The 22,832-nt window shown below is 38.2% G+C and overlaps 1 protein-coding gene across 1 annotated transcript in view; it reads left to right on the forward strand.

Moving 5' to 3' along the window:
* The first annotated feature begins 481 nt into the window (after window positions 1–481).
* Window positions 482–22,832, forward strand: part of TLK1 (tousled like kinase 1) — a 144,611-nt gene continuing 122,260 nt past the window's right edge. Inside the window, exon 1 of the mRNA XM_082689198.1 lies at window positions 482–1,400. Within this exon, the coding sequence (XP_082545324.1) occupies window positions 1,262–1,400 (139 nt within the window). The 5' untranslated portion in view covers window positions 482–1,261. The remainder of the gene's footprint in view (window positions 1,401–22,832) is intronic.

Genomic DNA, 22,832 nt, shown 5'->3' on the forward strand with positions numbered 1-22,832 from the left:
CACGGGATAGTTTCCTTAAATATGTGAGTTAATAAAAATTTTCTATTTAGATTGTCAGTTTACTGGGGCTTTTTTGTTTTGTTTTAAAGAGCTGCTATACCACACAGAGTACACAACACCAGTAAAGATTCTTTCTTTCTTTTGAAAACATTCAAAGTTTTTTTCACCCACCTTCGCCCCCAACTTAGTTTCTTAGCTCTTTTATTCGGTAATCACTCCCCATTCTGCAGACGGGGAGACGCACGCAGGGTTTTGGTTTTTTTTTTTTTTTTTTTTTTGCACGGTACAGAGGGGGAAGAAAGAAGCAACTCTTAACTTTTCAGTTCCATTTTGAGAAATGATCACCTCGAACTCCTGAGAACCACAGCCCGGCGAGAGCAAAAGCATTTCTCCCCAGGCTGGGTCTAGGTCGGGAACCAGGCGCGCTTCCGCGGGAGGTGGGGGCGGGGGAGTCAGGTGGCAGCGGAGCGGGAGCCGGAGCCCGAGCCCGAGCGACGCGGCGGGGGCGCGTGCGGGGTGCGCCTCCCTCCGGCCGGCGCGGGGTGCCGGCCCCCGCGCACGCGAGTCGGCCAGCCCCCGGCTCCCGCGCCGCGCTGCTATCCGCGGGTGCGCCAGGGGCGCCCGGCTCCCGCGTCTCCTCCCTCCCTCGCGCGCTGGCTCCCTCTCCCAACCCCCCCGCCCCCAACCCCTGGCAGGTCCCTCCCCCATGCCTGCTCCCGCGGCCGCCGCCGCCGCCGCTACCGGAGGCGCAGGAGCCTCGCGATAGTGTTTGCACAGGCGGCGCGTGACGCCGCCGCCGCCTGTAACTGATGCAGAGGTTACCCCGCCGCCTCAGCCGCCACCCACCGCCCGCCGCCGCCACCCAGGCGACGCCGGGGGCCGACGCACTGCAGAGGTGCCGGCAGGTTCCGCTCGCGGAAGTCTCCTCAGCCGGCGCAGCCCGCACTCCGCCTGCACTCCGGCGGGCGCCCCCTCGACGCCTCCGCCGCCGCGCTCCTTCCCTCCGCCTCTTCCCCGGCGCACCCGCCTGCTCCCTCGCTTCTCCCCCTTTTCCTCCTCCCCGTCCCCTCTCCTCCCCTCACCTCTTCCCTCCCTACCTCCCCCTTCTCGATTTCCTCTCCCATCCCCTTGACTCTCCCCTCCCAGCCCTCGCTCCCTCGCTCGCCCTCAGCGCGGCCCCCGCCATGACGGAGGCGGGTGCCGGTGCCGTTGCCGCCGCTGCCGTCGCAGGGGGGGAGTCGGGTTCCCAGAAAGTAGCTTGATGAGTGTCCAAAGTAGCAGTGGAAGTTTGGAGGGGCCGCCATCTTGGTCCCAGCTCTCCACGTCTCCAACCCCGGGCTCGGCGGCGGCAGCCAGGTCCCTGCTGAATCACACGCCGCCATCCGGGAGGCCCAGGGAAGGTAAGCGCCGTCGCGCCCGCGCCCGCTCGCGGGCCTCCTCTCCCGCGCCGTAGCCCCCGCGCCCCCCGGGTCTCTTCCCTCGACCCCAGGGTGGGGGATGGTGGCGGGGTGGACGCGAGGCCGCCCGGCTCCGGGGAGGTGGTGCGCTGGCTGTGGGTGGTGGTTCGCGGGTGGCGGCGGCGACGGACGAGGGGGTGCGCGCTGGAGGGGACGGGGCGAGGCGCGCAGACTCGTATGGGGTTCCTAAGAGCCAATACTGCTAGGGTGGGAAGCCTCCCCCCCGCGGACGCCAGCCCCTTTCTGCTCCATTTGCCAGTACACTCAGTACTCTTAACCTCCTGGCCTCCGGTCTCTGGTGGGTTTTCCCTCTGGTTGAAGCATTCATCCTTGAGCCCCCTCCCCTTCCCTCGCACACTCCTCCCAAAGAGGCGGTCCCGGCTCTGCGAGCTTTGCAGCCCGGGACCTGGAGGATGCCCTCGCTAGCAGGGTCCCTGCCCTTTCGGGAGAGTCGCTTAAATTATCAAAGCCGGCTTTGATCCGATGCCTGGCCCTTTAGAGCAATTTGAACGACAGACTGACTCGTGGGCAGGCTTTTAAAACCACCCCCTCCAGATGGCTGCAACTTTCTCTCCTTCGCCATCACCTCCTGCGTGTTGGTGCGTTATCTCTTTTCTGCAAGTAGACTACTGTTCTCTGACAGGGTCGTGGGTTTTGTGGGAAATACCGGCGTAAAGGTTAATGCAAACACGCACCAGATCGGTTACAATTGTTTTCTAAGTTTTCTGGTTTCTTGCATGCAAGTGTGCTGCCACCAGATGTAGCAGTTACACAGCTAGTAAGACGCAGGAGTGCTTTTTGACTAAAATTTCAACTTACTGTATTTAACTTTAAGTATACGACATAAAATGAAATTTGGGAGAACGCGCATTTATGAGGGAAGAATAAATATGCATGGAATAGCGTTTAACGCTCTTTTGTCTGGGAAAACGTTTAGCGGTATTCATCAGCAATTGGTAAATGGGTTGTTCACTCCCAGTTGTGTCTCACAAGGAGACTGTAGCCACATTTTCAAAAAACGTCTGGAAGTCCAAGAGTGATGAATCCTTCAAAGAAACCAGGAGCTTTGATTTATGTAGGAAATGGTGGGGTTAATTTATTTTTAAAATATCTCTCAATATTTACTACCCAGCCTTGACAATTGTAAATCAAGTGTTTTGTGCTCTGAATCTGGTGGTTCAGGCATAGCATTCTTTGTCATTTTGTTCCTGTGAGCATGTGTGAAAGTGACAATAGGCTCAAAGATTGGCATGAATTTGCTCCAGAAAATTCATGGAAAGGTTTGATTTATGGCATCCATTAAACATGCTGAATGCACCGACAGACATTTTCCCCCTTTTACATCTCACCCTCAACGCTGAGTTCTGATTATTAGAAGATAAAAGTTTATTTATTGACTAATTCAAATTTAGTGCATCTGGCGATTTTTCTTTTTGCACTTGAAAATTTGTAAATGAATGTTTCAAAATCTATTTTGTACATAGAGCAGTTGGTGCTTTTAGCGTGCTTCTATTTTTGTAGTTTCATTAAGATGCTTAATGATAGTGTTATCAGGGGTAGTGTAATGAGTGGTGGTAAATGATGGTCTTGGAAAAGCCCGTCTTTTTTTAAAGGCTTTATCTTTATTTTTCATTCTTTCGTTTCTCAGATGTTTATTGAGCCATTTCTGTGACCCAGGGACTGTACTAGATACTGAGGACATAGTGTTGAATTGTTCATCTGTAACATCAACTATCACCATTAGTAATTTGGGGCTGCAAAGTCTAGATTGTGAGTTTTTGTGAGTCTTTACTTCTACTGTAAAGAAAAACAAACCTTCTGTAAGACAAACCACAAGAAACTCTTTTTTAAAAAATTTATTTATTTATTTATTTGACAGAGAGAGATCACAAGTAGACAGAGAGGCAGGCAGAGAGAGAGAGAGAGAGGGAAGCAGGCTTCCTGCTGAGCAGAGAGCCCGATGTGGGACTCGATCCCAGGACCCTGAGATCATGACCTGAGCCGAAGGCAGCGGCTTAACCCACTGAGTCACCCAGGTGCCCCAATCATAAGAAACTCTTAATCTCACAAAACAAACTGAGGGTTGTGGGTGGGGTGGGTAGGGAGAGGGTGGTTGGGTTATGGACATTGGGGAAGTTATATGCTATGGTGAGTGATGTGAAGTGTGTAAGCCTTAGGATTCACAGACCTGTACCCCTGGGGCTACTAATACGTTATATGTTAATAAAAATTAAAAAAAAAAACTACTTTACTATTCTTCCGTTTTCCTGATGATTGAAAATTCTTAGGGGTTAGAATAAATTAGCTTGGACTTCCAAATAGAATTCTTTCTAGAAGTTTGGATTATAGTAGACTTTTATGTAAAGTAAATTAGTGAATCTTTTGTTACTGAAGTAAGACATGCTTTTGTGATTGTGGTATTTCACCAAGTACCTCTGTGGCCACAGTAATATATTTTTGGCCAACTAGTATGTAAGTTAAAACTGTTAATTTTCTCTAGGGTTATATATATTTATCTTGAAGATACAGTCTCATATATCATTAATGCTAACAGGAATTGCATGTATGAAACCTTAGACATAATGATGGAGACATTTTCTATTAAGTGAGATCCCAGTTTTCATTTTAACAAGTGTTTAGCATCTTTTGTAGATATACATATTACTATTACATAAATAGATGGAAGTTGAAAGAGCATTGGACTTACAGTGACTGTTAATAGTAATAGTTAATATTAGTGGAATGTGATTATATGTATCAAGGTGGGAACAAACTTTCTGAAAAATTGAAGCAATTTAATGTAATATATAATAGAAAAACTTAAAAGGCACATATATGTATGTGTACATGTATTTTAAAGTTGTGTGATAAACTGCTTTTAAGCAAACTTAACTTTGAAAATGGGCTATTTTTGAAGATGTATCATATACCTGTAAAAATTAAGTATTTTGAAGTTTTTGATGTATTTGAAGCCAAAAATCAAATATTATAATCTGATTATTTTCAGTGCTGCATATTTTGGCTTTCGTCCTTTCTCACCCTATTCCCATTCTCATCTTAATATAGTTTTACTTGATTACGAATAAAATACACTTTTAAATATTAAAAGACTTAGGAATTTGTTGGAATTTAGGAATATCTGTGATACAGTGTAGACAACTTCTTTTCCTGAGTCCTGAAGCTTTTCCTTTATCAGTCTTGCAGTTCCCTAAGACTGCTCAGCAGTATAGCTCTAAGTTTCATGTTGGATCTTTTAAACCTGTGATCTCTATCCCATTTTAGCTTTAAAAATTCTGTAAGGAGATTTGGGAAGTTAAGAAATTAAATAAATTTTCAAATAGAGGTCAGTTTTGTTTTACTGAGACCTAGGAACCCAGTGTCATATTGGCTAGATGAGCAGATGGTTTTTTTTCAAAAGTACATGGGTACTTTTGAATTAGTTATTGCTAAGAATCAAATGATTATACAGAAGATTTGCATTTTCTTTTCTGTTTCATCTTACCAGATCTGAATAATTTGCTTACTTTTGTGTAAACAGTGAAAGTAGTTTGGTTTAAAAGATAATGTCACAGAATAATTAAACTGTTGCTATGTTTTCATGTTTACAGACTGCATCCTTTGGATGATTGAGTGATACCTGTAGGGAGTTGTTTAAAGTAAAGGTATACCAGATGACCTTTTAGTTTCTTGAAGTCACTCGTTGGAGGAGGACAGGGTTTTATGTTTAAGGTTTTTAGCTTATGAATAGATCCATGGTTGATGCCTCCTTTATAGGAGCACTTTTATGCATCAGAGGAGAGAGAAAGGAGGGAATCCTAGAATATAGTTAGCTGTCTGGGAATCTACCCCTGGGTAACACGTTTTTTGGACTCAGGAACACTTTATTCTCTTAAAAATTACAGAGAACTCTACAGAGATTTTATATGGTTATGTCTATTGATATTTACTGTTCTAGAAATAACTTCAAAGTTATTAACATACCAAAAGATAATAAACTGATAACTTTTATCAAATTTTTAAATGAATAAAAATTCTAAAACAAAAACTTTAGTGAGACTAGTAGCACTTAATATTTTTGTAGCACTTTAATTTCTGACTTATTAGACAGCTGGAGTTGGCTTCTGCTTTTAGTCTCTTGTGATTTATTTTGACTGAGATATTGTGAAGAGACTCCAGCTTCACATAGATATGTAGTTAGAAAACTTGATGTATTTTGATAGTTCTTTTAGAAATTGTACGTATACTCTAATACTACACCAAAATTTGACAAGTGGCAGGTTTAAAAAAAAAAAATGTTACTTACGGTATGGGAGTACATTGTATTTCAGAATTGTCTCCAAGACCCAGAAGAGATCTGTGGACCATACATTTATAGCCTAAGGTGACACCACTGAAAGGAAGCATGACAGCTGTCTCCAGGTGTTTCAAAAGCATAAATAGCAGAGACAGTAGATCCATTCTGCTGTTATAGAATGTAGACCATCAGTGATGGTGAAAGAAAGGCACAGATGTAATTCAGTATAGTTTGTTGACCAGAATGTAACAAGTGTATAGCAGCTAGACTTGTCCAGCAGTGGGAAAAACTGCTTTTATTGAGCGATTCCGGAAACCAACATAGTACTATATGTTAACTAATAAAATTTAAATTAAAAAACAAAAGTATAAAGTGATAAGAATTTAAAGCATCTACAGGGACATTTTTGGGTGGGGCAGAGATTCTTATTTTGGATGCTCTTGGATTAGGTGACTTCAGGTCCCATCCCCTTTGAAAATGTAAACATTCTGTGGGTTTTTTGGGAAAATAGCTGAATACTGTAGTTAAATTATACATATATATATATATATATATATATATATATATATGAATGATTCTGAATATTCTCTTCAGTCACTAGTATGAAACTACTGTTGGCTTTATTTTGCATTTTTTATTGTGCTTTTTCTCTTAGTATTTTCTGGAATCAACATGTCAGTCTTCCTGAAGTCTTGCTAAATTCCCTGTGAAATATAACAAGCTTTGAAGACATTTTAGGGAATCAGATGCTGCTTGTGATACAGTTTAGTAGAGTTTGTAATATATTTGGGCACAGAATTTTAGGATACTGCAGGGGCTGATTTTCAGTTTTGAAAGAGAAACTATCACCATGTATAGTCTTTTATTTGTGATTGTTTATGCAATTTCAGGAGGACTCTGCTTAATCTTTTGTAATGGTTTTAAAGCTAGAGAGTCTGCAAAAGAGGATACATGAAGGAAAAGTGTCTATTTTGATTACTTTTGACCTTAAAACTATATCTGAGATATAACCAGGACATAAACTAAAATGAAGAGTTTTAGTTCTCATCTTATTCAGAGAATTATGTATGTAATATTTATAATTACCTAGAACAATTCATATTTTAATTTTATAAGGAACATAATCTCTTCTGTGAATTGGGATTGAAAGGTTTTAGGGAAGTTAAACATAAATTCCCATCTTTGTTGAGGTCAACGTAAGTATAGTGGCACACAGCTTGAGACTTCATGTACTTGTTGCATTTGGATTTAGAGCTCTTTTTCTCTAGAAGAGCCATACGAATAAGTCATTTAGTTTCACAAAATTCTTCATGCTTATTAATAATTTTCAAAAGTCTTAGAATAATTTAGAAGAATAGTGTTATGAAGTAGGAGAAGCCTTACAGTACAGATGAGAAAGTACATTGATCATAGTTGGAATTCACATGTAGTCCCTGCTTTGCCATTAACTAGCTGTGTAACCTTGGGCAAGTTGCTTATCTCTCTGCTTCAGTTTCTTAAAATGAGAATTGTAGAGCTGAAAGGAACCTTGGAAGCAATTGAGTCCAAATCTCTCATTTTACAGATGAGGAAACTTAGATAATTTGCCCAGGCTTCTACTATGAGAGACTTGGGACGAAAATTCAGTTTTTTGACTCTCAACTTAGTGCTTTTTTCTTTATACTTTGTGGCTTCTTTTCATCTATAAAATGAGAGGTTTTGAATTCATGGCTCTCAGAGGTCTTTAACAGCTCAAAAATAATATTTTTTGACATTTGACCTAATATAACGCACTGGAGGAAAATTTGGGAACTTTTATTTATTGGTGAAATAAATGTTTCCTGAAGAAGCAATGTGACTTTTTCAAGGTTATGTTTTGGTTTAAGAGAAGATAGCCTTCATTATGAAAAAAAAAAATTTTTTTTTAAGATTTTATTTATTTATTTGACAGGAGGAGAGAGACAGCAAGAGCAGGGGGAGTAGGAGAGGGAGAAGCAGGCTTCCTGCTGAGCAGGGAGTCCAATGCAGGGCTCCATCCCAGGACCCTGGCATCATGACCTGAGCCAAAGGCAGACACCTAACGACTGAGCCCACCCAGGCGCCCCATGAAATAAAATTTTAATTTTATTTATGAGCGTGGTAAATAGTGTGCTGAGTGATCTTGTTGTTGTTGGTTTTTTGTTGTTGTTGTTTTTTTAGAATGATCTACATTCTATAACACTGTAATGAATATATTAAGAACTGTGTTAATTACATAAATGACAGTGTGGTATGCTGAAAAAAGTAACTAGGTTTCTGGAGTGTTCTCCCAGCCCCCAATGCCTTCGCCCCCATTAGGTGCTCTGTTTCTTAGTGTTTTACAGGATTGTCATGATTTAGTAGCAGGTCCATCATGCAACCTTTTATATTACAGTTTTTATGTTGCCTACTAATGGAAAAGTCTTTAATTCATAGACTATTTTTTGTTTATTTCTCTATTCTTGGTGCATACTAGGATGTCCTCTCTAGGGGCACCTGGGTGGCTCAGTGGGTTAAGCCTCTGCCTTCAGCTCAGATCATGGTCCCAGTGTGCTGGGATCGAGCCCCACATTGGACTCTGCTCAGCTGGAGCCTGCTTCTCTCTTTCTCTCTGCCTACTTGTGATCTCTGTCAAATAAATCAATAAAATATTAAAAGAAAAAAAAAAGGAAGTAAAAAGTTTTGTTGAAGGACTACTATATTTGCTTAAAAATGGAGTGATTACATATCTTAATGTGCTCATATTTTCAGACCCAGGAGGATTCTTATGTTATTTGTTTATTCTTAAGCAGATTATATTTTAGAGCATGATATGCACTGCAGCAACAATGACAACTGCAATTTATTGTTTGAATATATATATTCATTTAATTCTTATAACTCTGTGAGGTATGTGCAATTTTTATTCTCATTTTACAGATGAGGAAACAAGCACAGAGAAGTGAAGAAACTTGCCCATAATCACAGTAGTGAATGTTAGGGCTGAGATTTGAACAAAGTCTGCTTTTTAACCACAAGGATACATTGCCTGAGATAGAGAAATTTGGTTTTGGTTAATTTCTCAGTTATTTTTCCTTCATAAATTTTAATTTATTAGTCTTTTAGGCTCATTCACTTTATCTGTAAAGTTTTGTTAATTTTTTTTTGCATGAGTTTTATGCATGTATGAAGATAAGATTAAAAAACAACACATAATTATAAGTCCCAAATCAAACAAACCAATTTAGAAAGTTGTACCAGCTGTGCACATCTTAGATTTCATTTTTTCAGATTGTTTAGTTCTTTCATGGGAAATGTTAGTGGTACACTAATTAAAAACCTTATTTTTATGTTTAATAATTTAAATTAGAATGCCATTTATCTTCCTCTTTTGGCCTCATAAGCCCACCACAGCCATAACAAATAAACGTTAGCATTTGAACAAAGAATATTCCACTGTCAGGACAAGAGTTACTATTTAGCTGTGGAGGCTATATAACCTTGTGCATAAGGCTCCGAACAAAATTGAAGTGGTTTAGTGGCAGATCTTTCTTATTTGACATGGGCAGGGGAAAGAGGCTTGAAGCTCAGTATGGCACATCTTTAAGAAGGATTTTTAAAGCACTTAGTTTTAATTACTTTATTGCATACAAAACAAATCTCTTGGTAACATATATTATTTAGTAAATCTAATGAGAGACAGAATTTGAATAGGTTAATAGGAATTCAAAACATGGTGTGGAAAGATACAAAGCTGATCCAGGGAGTAGGTTATGAAGTGTAAATCTTCTCGTGTGGCTTCATTATTAGGTCTGAAATGTTGGGAATATCAAGAAGACAAGTTATACCAATTTTTAAGCAAAAATGCTTATATTCTACAAAGATGCATTACAAAGCCAAATGTGAGTGACTTTTGGGGATGACTTAGAATATTTGTTTCTTTTCATTTAAAGGGATTATTAAGAATTGGTTATACTCATGAATGTGTGTCTTTCTTGGAAACTAATTTAGCTGGAGATAATGACAAACTTTTCCTAGATTTAGATTTTTAAGTGTTACTGTTAATAGTATCTGCTAGTATTGTTGAATGTGATACATTGTGTGATTTCATGATTCCACACTTGACACTAGGTATGTGCTTCCTATCTGATGATAATGGGGAAGGTCATTGGGATTTGTTTGAAGCCAGTCAGATTCATTCTGTCTCATGAGATCTGAGGCATGTTCCAATTTTTTTTTCCTTTTTGGTAAATAGTGTGTTTGCTTCTTTAAAAATACAGTTTTTCCTTTTTCTGGGCATAAGTTTTTAAAAAATATTGTTGTTATTATATGGTTTTGTCAACTTTGTTGCTTTTTTTACTTACATGTCTCATTTATGCATATACTTGTTAATGTTCTAGGTACTTTATAAATAGTAACTCATTTACTTCCAACAGTCATGTGAAATAAGCACCCTTATATCCCTATTTTACAAATGAGGAAATTGAGGCCCAGAGAAGTTAAGTAACTTACTGAAGAACACATAGAGACTATGTAGCAGAGCCAGGATTCAGACTAGGCTCCTAAGTGCATGCTCTTAGCAGTTATACTGCTTCTCAACGGGTATTCCTTTGAATAGATGTAATATAATTTACTCAGTTAAACATTATGTAGGTAACATATTAGTCATGGTTCTCTTGCTTACCTCTGATAAAAACTTAACACATGCTTTGATAAGTTAAAAAAGGAATTTATTGGGGCTCCTGGGTGGCTCAGTGGGTTAAGCCGCTGCCTTCGGCTCAGGTCATGATCTCAGGGTCCTGGGATCGAGTCCCGCATCGGGCTCTCTGCTCAGCAGGGAGCCTGCTTCCTCCTCTCTCTCTGCCTGCCTCTCTGCCTACTTGTGATCTCTCTCTGTCAAATAAATAAATAAAATCTTAAAAAAAAAAAGGAATTTATTAGGTTACATAACTGGGAATTGTATGTGTGGTGGTTGGAATGGCTTTGAAAATAGTTTTTTGAGCCAAGATCTCAAATAATGTCATTGAGCCTCTGTTTCCATTTCTGGGTTCTGCTATTTATTTATTTGTTTGTTTATTTGACAGACAGAGATCACAAGTAGGCAGAGAGAGAGGGGAAGGGAAGCAGGCTCCCCGCTGAGCAGAGAGCCCAATTCGGAGCTCCATCCCAGGACCTTGGGATCATGACCTGAGCCAAAGGCAGAGGCTCCAACCCACTGAGCCACCCAGGCACCCTGTGAAATGCATTGCTTTTTAGCATGCAACCACAATGGAAAAACAGCCTCTTTCCTGATGTCCATATGTCAGTTAGTTCTGGGTTGATGACGATGTATTCTAATTGTCAGTGTCTTAACCAATTCCTGAGACCTGGGAGATTAAGTACTGGGAGGTTGTTAGTCAGTATGGTTCTGGTTAGGGTGAGTTGGGGAACCCACAGAAAATCATGATTGACAATCTCCTTAAGATCATGCAGATTAAGTTGAGTGACAGTTTTCCTGAGAAAGGGATTATGATGAACAAATACAACTATTGTAGGTAGTTATTTAGGTTATTTCTTTTTCTTTTTAATTTAAATTTTATTTTTTGGCTATTATAGATAATGATATAATGAATATCTTTGAGTAAGAGCTTTTTTTTATTTTTTAAAAGACCGTTCTCAATGAAATTGTCAGGGTAAAAAGCATGACAATTTCAGGACTTTCCATGAATGTTACCAAATTATTATTTGAAGAATTGTATTCAGCTCATGTATCAAAAATACATGAGATGAGCTTGGATTTTTGAATCAGGTAGGGTTCAACTCATCCTAGAAAGTACTGGACTTCAATATTATTAACACAGTGTCTTGCACTTACCTGAGAGGTTACAAACCTGACACTGAACATGTATCTAATGGAATTTATTAAGTGTGTCCTGCAAAACTCTTGGCTCTTACTTCTCTTTCTTCCTAGTGTCCTACTTCTTTGGCCTAGTTGACAACATTATAGGTAGTTTTTGGATATTGATACCATATGTTAAAAACATTATGATTTAGAAAGGTAGTGTAGTGTAATATTTATAAGCATGCATTTGTGGGCCTGGATTTCATTTGGATTTACTACATTTACTAACCTCTCATTGTTTCACCTGTAGATTTTGTTTTCTTTTCTTCCTTCCTTCCTTTCTTTTTTTATATAGTGGTTCTATTAATTTTAAAATTTTATTTATTTATTTGAGGTGGTGGTGAGGGAGAGGGGGAGAGAGAACCTTAAGTAGGCTTTCCGCCCAACAGAAGGCAGGACTCAGGGCTCAGTCTCCTCCCTGAGGTCATGACCCGAGCTGAAACTTGAGAGTCAGAGTCTTAACCAACAAAGCCACCCAGGTGCCTCAGGCACCTGTAGATTTTCTTGGTTGTAGGATGAGATAGTAGTAGCAACTACTTCACAAGGTTGTGAAAGTTAAATGAGAAATTCATGGTATATTAACCAGTCATTATATGTTAAATATTACTATTATATATAAATAAAATGCTTTCAAATTTAAATTTTTTCTTTGCTTAAATGGTAAGAATAAAAAAGTACTATCTGGATAAAGGTCTCTTATGGCTGGAGTACACTTGTTTTTCACGGATTGTCTCCCTGGACTGTTGAATTCTAGTAGAGTTGTGTCTGACAGAGGCAGATTTCAGAGGATGTATAAAATTGTTACTTTCATTATTTTAGTTCTTGTAATTCTTTGTGGCTTGAGAGTTGATCAGATTTATGAGATATGTTTACAACATTTAAGCAAGCACCAAGCACTAGATATGGATTAGCAGTGTTTATGCTTTATTTTGCTTTTCATACTGCTTTTGATATGCAGAAATACACTTAAAGCATGCATTGAAACTTGTAAAAGTGGCATGTGTTGTGTTTTTGTGTGTGCTTATTTGTATCAAGGAGATTGCTTTATGTGCACTAGGTGCATAATAATGTGTGTTTATTAGTGGGTGTGTAAGCAGTGTAGTATAAGGGTTAGGATTATGGGTTTACTATAGATCTGGGTTTATATCCTTTGTCACTTCTGAGCTGTTTGACTTTGGTTAAGTTACTTGCTGTTACTATTTGTGTATGTGTATTCATGCATTGGTGAATTTTTTCTTTTGAGAAGAAAGGCAGGGATAAAAGTTAAAAAAATTCATTTCAGGAGTCATTGAAAAGTAATGTTTAGGTTGTATTTCCTCATACGTATATGTTCTCATCTTACAGTTTTCATAATTATATTTTAACTTAATGTATACTAACTCATTTAGTTGATATGTATACCAGAATTTAATGATAATTGTGATCTCATTTCTTTTCACTGTATAATGCGGCATTTGTTATGCATATAATATTTTTTCTTCCTTTAAATTGCTTCTTTGGTATATGTTTGAAGGATTTGGTTTATTGGGCAAAAGGATACAAATATTTTTAATGTGTTATGTATTTTATATTTCATTTTATATTGTTATTGTTTTCCCAATGGGATAACTAGAATTTGTGAGTCTGTTATTGCTTTTCGGATATGAATCAATTGTCAGAGCTTTAGTTTTATAGAAACCTTATTGACATAGTTTATTCATTCAGCAAGCGTTTTTGGATCTGGAGCCTAGCACAGGGAAAACAGAGATACATAGATATAGTCTGTACCTCTTATGAGGTTGGTCACTGTTGACTGTAAGGAAGACTGTAATTCATAATACATAATTCATATTTTGAGAAACACCTTGTGGGTCAGGTAAAACAATATGTGAGTTGCCAGTTCTCAACTTCTGATATAAACAGAAGAACTATAATACAGTTGTAACATGTAGTATATCAAAGTGTTCTATCCATTGGTTATTTGGTTGCTAGAAAAAAAAAACAAACTTAAGCAAAACAGATTTATTATTATTAGCTGGGTATATCTTAGTACCCTGTTAGACCCCTAGGGGACTGAAATAGAAACTGGAAATTCAGGAACCACAGTAGTACCTTTCTCTTATGGATCCTAGAGCAGCCCTTCCCAGCTGTGAAGGAAAGTTCTTTAAAAAGGTAAATAGGAAGGGAGGAAATTGTATTTCTACCATGGAGGTATGAACAAAGTGCTCTCTAGAGAAAGGAATTACAGTTTTCCTTCAACTTAATAAATAGTATCTTCTTGTTTCAATTGGTGTCTTGATTGCTGAGGAGATGGAACTTAATTTTTGTACAAAAACCCATTGCTAATTTTTCTTGAAGTCTGTGTCTCAGGCATTAGAATATATATAGTAGTGATGTCAGTCCTTGTTATAGTTGATGGAACAATTTTCTCCATCATTTTCCTTTTTATGCATTCATAAATTTTTTATTATATAAAGTTTTCCACTTTCATTAACTTCAACACAAGTTTTTCCTTGTGATATTTTTAAATACATGTCTTTAAAAATTATTAGCCTTTAAAGTTCAAGTACTATAATTTTACTGTGATGCAGTTTATTTTTTTAAAAAAATATTTATTTATTTATTGGGGGGGCATGTGTGCTGGGGGTCGGGGAGTGGGGTGGGGTGGAGAGGGAAATTCTCAAGCAGACTCCCTGCTAAGCTCAGAACTCCACTCAGGGCTTAATCTTAGGACACAGATCATGACCTGAGCCAAAACCAAAAGTCAGATGCTTAACTGACTGAGCCACCCAGGTGTCCCATGCATTGATCTTAATTTTTAATTTTATATGTTGGTTTATCTTTCATTATTGAAGTATAAAACTTAGAGAAAATGTATGTGAATTTTTGCTCAGTGAATTATTATGAACCATAATCGGTGTAACTACCACTCAGTCAAGAAGCAGAACGTTGACAGCACTTCAGAAGCCCGCCCCCTCCCTTCTACCATCAGTCACTATATTCTCTCTTCTCCCCAAAGAGATCACTATTCTGACTTGTTATGCCTGTTTTTGAATGTTATATAAATTGACTCACATAATATATGTTTTATTTCTAGCAATTTTTGCCCCACATAATGTTTTTGATATTCATCCATGATAATATCTGTAACTGTAGTTGATTTTCATTGTTTTATGTTACTTTGTATGTGTATACCACAATTCATATAATCTGTTGATATTCAGGTTGTTTCCACTTTCTTATTACTACTAATAATGTTGTGTGAATGCATTTATACTAATCTTTGCATGTACTATATTTGTTGAGTATATACCTAACAGTAAATTTATTGGCTTATGTGTATGAATTTGCTGGTTTTCCAGAGTGGTTGTAACAATTTACATTTCCATGAGCACTTTTTGAGTGTTCCTATTGCTCCACAGCATCACCAACTATTGGAATTGTTAGTATTATTTATTTTTGCTAATCTGATGGCTGTGAGGTGGTATTTATGGTTTTAATTTTCATTTCCCTGATAAGTAAAGTTGTTAACCAGTTTTTTGTATTGGCTTTTGAATATCTAATGTATATGAAGTGTTCAGATCTTTTGGTCAGTTTTCCTTTGTGGTGTTTGTCTTAAAAAAACAGTAAGGTATTTGAAGGAATTCTTTTGTATTGTGGATAAGTACTCTTTTATTTTTTAAAAATCTGCCCTCCCTTTCTGTGGCCTGTTTTTCCCTTTTCTTTATGGTATTTTAGAAGTATGTCAAGTTCATAAACATGTTTTCCTATATTTCCTCTCATGAAGTAGGCATTTATAACTGTAAATTTCCCTCTAAGCACTCAATTAGTAGTTAGTTCATCAAGTTTTGATGTGTTTTTGCTTTTATTAATCTCAGGTGCTTTCCAGTTATCCTTTTGATTTCTGCTTTGGACCTGTTGCTGATCTAGGAGTATATTAATTTCCACATATTTGCAGATTTCCCCAGTTTCTTTCTGTAATTGATTTCTAATTTAATTCATTTGTGATTGGAGAACATACTTTTGTCTATTTTCAGTCGTTTTCAATTTGTTGACACCCAAGTTTTATGGCATAGCATATGGGCTGTTCTTGAGAATGTTCCCTGTGTGCTTTAGGAGAATGTGTGTTCTCTTGTTGGATGGAGTATCTTCTGCATGTCTCTTAGGTCTTGTTGGTTTATAGTGTTTAAGCTTTCTGTTTCCTTGTTAATTTCTGTCTCATTCTATTTGTTATTGAAAGTGGAGTATTGAAATCTTCCAGCTGTTACAGGGTTGTCTGTTTCTCTTTGATTCAGTCAGTTTTGTGTCATGTATTTTGAGGCTCTGTTGCATGGTGCATAGGTGTTTATAATTTTTATATCTTATAAAATGGGTTTACCCTTTATAATATGTTATAAAATGTTTCTCTTCACCTCTAAAAACATTTTAGATATTGTCTGATATTAATGTATCCACTACAGTTCTGTTACGGTTGTTATTTGCATGGTGTCTCTGTCCATTCCTTTGCTTTCAGCTTATTTGTGTCTTTGAGTCTCAAGTGTGACAGCTTTAGTCAGATCTTGTTCTTTTTAAATCCAGTTTTACAGTCTTTGCCTCTTGATTTTAGTGTTTAGTCCATTCACATTTAATGATATTGATATGGTTGGATTTATGTTGCCATTTTGCTTTTTGTTTTCTGTATGTCTTTTTTTGGTCTCTCTTTGCTTCTATTGCATTCTTTTACACTGAGTATTTTCTAGTGTAACATTTTAGTTCCCTTGATGATTTTTATTTTTTGAGTTATTTTCTTAGTGATTGCTTGAGGGGGAACATCACACAACTTATCAGAATCTAGTTCAGATTAATAATTTACCTCTAGTGATATATGGAAACTTTATTTAGCTCTACCCTGTCCTTCCCTTTTTTTTAAAAGAACATTGCTTTGTTACCAAAAGATACATCACTATAATTATTACTTTATATAATTCTATGTCTTTTAAAGAAACTGAGATAAGAAAGGAAAACATAAATATACTTATGGTTTATGTACTCAGTTATTCATCATTTTGGTTCTTTTCATTTCTTTCTGTAGATTTGATTTACTATCTGATACTATTTCCTTACTCAATAAAGTTTATCTCTACCTGCCTCCTTCATGCTATTATTGTCAAATGTTATATTTCTAAATGGTTTTTTTAAAGGTTTTTTTTTTTTTAAAGATTTTGTTTATTTGACAGAGATCACAAGTAGGCAGAGAGAGTGGGGGAAGCAGGCTCCCCACTGAGACAGAGAGCCTGATGCGGGGCTCAATCTCAGGACCCTGAGCCAAAGGCAGAGGCTTTAACCCATTGAGCTACCCAGGCGCCCCATATTTCTAAACGTTTTAGGCCCAATGATACAATTATATACATGGCATATATATAATTACTTTTTAAATTAAGAGAATTTAGAAGAAGAAATAGGCAATTATGCTTATGCCAGTTGCAGTGTGCTGTTCAGCCCCTGCAGTGGGTTTTTCATTTTAGTTATTGTACATTTTAACTCCAGAATTTTCATTTAATTATTTTGTAAAATTTCTCTTTTTATTGGCATTCGCTGTTTGATGAGACATTGTCTAATAACCTCCCTTTAATTATTTAAACATGGTTTCCTTTAGTTGTTTGAGCATATGTATAATAGCTGATTTGAGCTCTGAATCCAACATCTGGGCTCTCTTAAAGGCATGTACCATAGTCTTCTTGACCATCAGATACGACTGTGGTTTTGGCCCTGTTCATTTTGTCTCTTTCCCTGATTTTCCCATTAAGCTTTTGACTGGTTTGTTTCTATTGCTGTCACACCTCAGCCTCCACCAAGTGCTGGCTGATTGCTTTGTTGTTTTCATCAACATCTTCGGAATTGCTTGCTCCACAGTCTGATTGCTGCATTGGGAGGTTTCTGCAGAAGCTAAGGGTTGCCAGTTTTTGAGATTTGTGTGTGCTTTGAGAGGTACCTGTCTTTCTGTTTGCTCCATTCTTAGTAGTTGAACTTCTAGAGAGTCTGTAGCTTTGCTTGTTGCTACTTCTGTCACTGAACTACAATTCTTTTAGTTATTCACCTCCAACATCTCCATAGTTTTAGAAAATGCCCTCAGGAATGAACTTTTCCACAGTTGGCCAGATAAAGTATCTTCCCTTAGGTAGAGAGTAGAGCTCTCAGTTCTTAGGGCCTGTTTTTTTCCTCTGGAAGAACCTCTGCTTTGCTTCAGTGGAGTTAGGGAGAGAGAAAGGAGAGTAACTGCTTTTTTTCCCTTTTTTGTTTTTCTTGTTTTAAGAGAGAGGGGGAGGGAGAGGAACTTATGTAGACTCCATGCCAGGCATGTAGCCTATATCTATCTCACAGGCCTGAGGTCATGACCTGAGCCAAAATCAGGAGTCAGGAAATCAAGAGTGGGATACTTAACTGACTGAACCATCCAGAAGTCACAAAAGGAGATGGCTTCTGTTGAAGTGATACCCAGCTGTAGGAGTAGGGCCTTGGGTAAGGATGGTAGTCCCTTTTCTCAGCTTGCTTCTCTTGTGAACAGGTTTTACTTATAAGTGAGCAATTGTGACCCAATATTTTTGGCCTTCTATACCTAGAACAAAGCTTCAGCCTTGTAAGTGGGAGTTGGTTGGGAGGAAGGACTCCATAGTTTTTTCAAAATCCATGCTTGCCTAGTGTAGAGTTTCTGCAACATGGAGCTGGGTGGGGGTTGGTGGTGAGAGATGCCAGCATCCTTCTCCTCTGGGGTGAAATTATCCTCTTGGACTGGGATAGGAGAGCTAGCTCCTGGAGCTCCCATCTGGTGTAGACCTTCTGTCACATGGAGTTGTGGGGTGTGAATGGGAGTGATTTGTGGCTCGGATGTCACAGATGCTTGCTTTTCTCACCTCAGTTTATTATATTTTCTTGAATAAATGTTTCTCCATTTGTTGTATGCCCTTAGGATGATCTCCAAAAACATTAAATGGTTGGTGGTTCTTTAAAAGAAAAAAAGTTGGCACCTGGGTGGCTCAGTCGGTTAAGGGTCTGCCATCAGCTTAGGTCATGATTCTGGGGTCCTGGGATCGAGCCCCACATCGGGCGACCTGCTTAGTGGGGAGACTGCTTCTCCCTTTACCCCTCCCCTACTCCCCAGCTGGTGTGTGCGGGCACTTCTCTCTCAAATTAAAAAAAAAAAGTTAAGGAAAAACTTTTTTCACCAGTTAAATGGTTGTTTCAGATGGCCCATTGAGCTCCTAGTGCCACTATTCCTGAAGTCATCCTATTCTGTTGGATTGTCTTTCAGAAACTTTGTTATTGTTATGTTTTTTGTACTTAGATCTATAATCCTCCTGAAGTTGATTTTTTTTTTCCTGAGTGGTGTGAGGTAGTACTGTCATTTCCATATGGCTGTCCTGATATTATCTTTGCACCATTTATTGAAAAGAACTGTTCTTTGCCACTGTTTGGCAGTGCTTCCTTTTTTTGCGAATCAAGTGTCTGTACCCAGAAATAGGTCTGTTATTGGGCACCTGCATGGCTCAGTTGTTTGAGCATTTGCTTTTGGCTTGGGTCATGATCCTGGAGTGCCAGGATCAATCCCCTGGATCAGGCTCCTTGTTGGGCGGGGAGACTGCTTCTTCCTCTGCCCCTAACCCTGCTCGTGCTCTCCCCGCCCCATAAAGAAAGAAAAGAAAGGAAAAAAAGGAAGAAAGGGAGGGAGAGAGGGAAAGAAAGAAAGAAAGAAAGAAAGAAAGAAAGAAAGGTCTGTTTCTAGGCTTTTTTTTCTTTCTGTTTCTTTCTTTTTTTTCTTTTTCAAGATTTTATTATTTTTTTAGTTTTTTTTTCAAAGATTTTATTTATTTATTTGACAGAGGGAGATCACAAGTAGGCAGAGAGGCAGGCAGAGAGAGAGAGGAGGAAGCAGGCTCCCTGCTGAGCAGAGAGCCCGATGCGGGACTCGATCCCAGGACCCTGAGATCATGACCTGAGCTGAAGGCAGCAGCTTAACCCATTGAGCCACCCAGGCACCCAAGATTTTATTTATTTATTTGACAGAGATCACATGTAGGCAGAGAGGCAGGCGGTTGGGGGGGGGAGCAGCTCCCCTCTGAGCAAGAGAGCCTGATGCGGGGCTTGATCCCAGGACCCTGGGATCATGACCTGAGCCGAAGGCAGAGGCTTTAACCCACTGAGCCACCCAGGCGCCCAGTAGGCTGTACATTTTCTATCATTTGTCTGTGCCACTATACTGTCTTAATTACCGGCTTGATACCTAGTAAATGTAATTAGCTTGATATCCAGTAAAACAAACTTTCCTGACTTTTTTTTTTTTTTTTTTTTAGATTTTTTATTTTATATTCGACAGACAGAGGTCACAAGTAGGCAGAGAGGGAGAGGGAAGCAGGCTCCCCGCTGAGCAGAGAGCGCCACGAGGCGCTTGATCCCAGGACTCTGGGATCATGACCTGAGCCGAAGGCAGAGGCTTTAACCCACTGAGCAACCCAGGCACCCCTTTCCTGACTTTTGGTAGGTGAAATTCTAAAGATGTTCTCCCAAGATTTCTTTCCTACGAGTATTCAGTTGAATACTTAATCTTATGTAGTTCTTTGAAGGTATTTTGCAGATGTAATTAAAGTCACTAGCAACAAACCTTAAAATGGTGAGATTGCCTTGGATTATTTGGGTGGGTCCAGTTCAGTCACATAAACCCCTTAAATACAAAAAAGGCAGCAGAGAAGGCAGGAGAGAGAGGTGGGGCAGAAAAAGGTCAGAGGGATTTGGCTCAGAAACATGAAAAGGACTTGGCCTGCTGTTGTTGCCTTTTAAAGGGGACCAGGAGCCAGGAGATCTAAGTGGCTAAGACTGTCTCACTTGACAGACAGAAAAGAGATGGGGACCTTTGTCCTATCATTGCTTGGAACTGAATTTTACCAGCATCCTAAATGAACCTGGAAACAGAGTCTCTTCTTGAGTGTCTAGACAGAAACACAGCCTACAGCCTATCTAATACATTTCATCCTTGTGAGATTCTAAGCAGAGAACCAATTGAGCCATGCAGATCCACAGAAACTGGAGATAATACATAGGTGTTTTTAAGCCTCTGCTTCTGTGGCAACTTGTTAGAAGAGTGATAGAAAATTAGTACACATTTTATTGATTGTCTTCAAAATTGTCTTGGCTTTTTTGGGGTACCTTTTATGAATGAAACAAAACTAAAACAGATCTTTTGATGGTTTGAAATTGCATTGAATCTGTTGATCATATATTCACAATAATGAGTGTTCTAATCCATATAGATTGTAAATATTCATCATTTCAGTAATATTTTATAGTATTCTCTATAATGATCTTGCATAATTGTTACACTTGGTGTTCTATTTTTATTTTTTGATATTACTGTGAATAGTATCTCTTTAACTTATTTTCTGTCGCTGATATGTAGAAATTCAGTTAATTTTTGCATATTGCCTTGGTAACCAGCAATTTTGGTTATAATTCTGATTATATATCCAACTAGATTGACTTTCTATAAACATGTGGCTTATGAGTGATAAATTTCATTTCATTTTACCAATCCTTATACTTCTTGCTTTTCTAACCTTATTGCAGTGATTTTAACTGCCAGTACAGTGTTGAATAGATTGTTGTAGTGGAAATCCTTGTGTTGCTCCTATTTTAGAAGTATGGGAAGAATCAGTATTTCATAGTTTAGCTTATAGGCATTTTGGATCTATCCTTTCTCAGATCAAGGAAGTTCCTTTCTATTACTGGTTATGAGTTTGTTTTTGTTTGTTTAAATCATTAATGAATATTGAATTTTATCAAATGCTTTTTAAGCATTCATATAATTTTAACTTTTCAGCATTTTAAAAGATGTGAATTATTTTATTGCTCCTTAATTATTACACCAGTCTTGTATTCCTAGACTAAATCCAATTTAATTGTGAACCATTAGTTTTTTTATATGAATTACTTTGCTGATTTTTCATTTGTATTTTTGCACCTACATATGTGAATGACATAGGTGTGTAACTTTCCTTTTGCATAATGTCCTTGTCAGCGAGGTAACACTGGCTTCATAAAAATGAGTTGGGAAGTGCTTTGTCTTTTACCACTGTCTTAAGAATTTATGTAAGAATGGTGTTAGAACTTCTTTAAGTATTTGGTAGATGTCAGTGAGGAAGCTTTCTAGGCCTGGAGTTTTCTCTGTGGAGAAATTCTAAATAATGACTTCAATTTCTGTAATGTCACAGTTACTCTTTAGAATTTCAGTTTTCATATCAGTTTTGGTAAATTGTATTTTCTAGTAATTCCTACATTTTATCTAAAATTTCCAATGTGTGTGCATAAAATTGTAAATAATATTCCCTGTGATTTTTCTGTGTCTATGATCTGTGATGATGTCCTCTTTTCATTCCAGGTGGTCACTATCTGTGTCTTCTCTCTTTTTTTTTTTTTTTTTTTTGATCTCTCTTACCAGTTTATTAGTTTTTTCATGGAACCAGCTTTTAGCATTCATTCTTTGTCTTTTATGTTTGTTTTCTATTTGATTGATTTTTAATCTGATTTTTATTGTTTCCTAATTTGACTTTCTTTGGGTTTAATTTGCTGTTCTTTTTCTAGACTTGTGTGACACGGACTTAGTTCTCAGATTTTTAGCCCTCCTCTCTCTCCATTCTTCCCCCATCGCCACCCACAATGCATTTGAAGTTAGAAAGTACCTAAGCATGGGTTTGACTTCTTTTCTCTGATTTTTTTTTTTTGCCTTACCCCCAGAATTGAGGTGAAATTCATATAAAATACAGTTAACCATTTTAAAGTTTTCACTCCCGCAGGTTTTGTTATGTGTGTGTGCGTGTGTGTGTATGTATTTCAGCTCAAAATATTCTGCAACTTCCATGATTTCTCTTGATTCATGGATTATTCGGAAGTACAGTTGACCCTTGAAGTATGTGAGAGTTAGGGGTGCCAACCCCCACACAGTTGAAAATCTGCATGTAACTTTTGACTTCCCCCAAATTTAATTACTAATAGTCTACTATTGGCTGGAGGCCTTACTAGTAACATAGAGTTGATTAGTACATAGTTTGTAAAATTATTATATACTTTAAAAGGCTTTTATTGCTTTCTGATCTAGCTCCACTGTAGTAAGAACTAAATTTGTTTGACTTTATTTCTTTAAAATAGACTTGCTTGATGACCCAGCATATGGTCTTTCTTGGTAAATACTCCTTGTATAGGCCTTTCCAAAATTTTGACT

The sequence above is a fragment of the Mustela nivalis genome, assembly GCF_964662115.1.
Source record: "Mustela nivalis genome assembly, chromosome: 11".
Lineage (NCBI taxonomy): Eukaryota > Metazoa > Chordata > Mammalia > Carnivora > Mustelidae > Mustela > Mustela nivalis.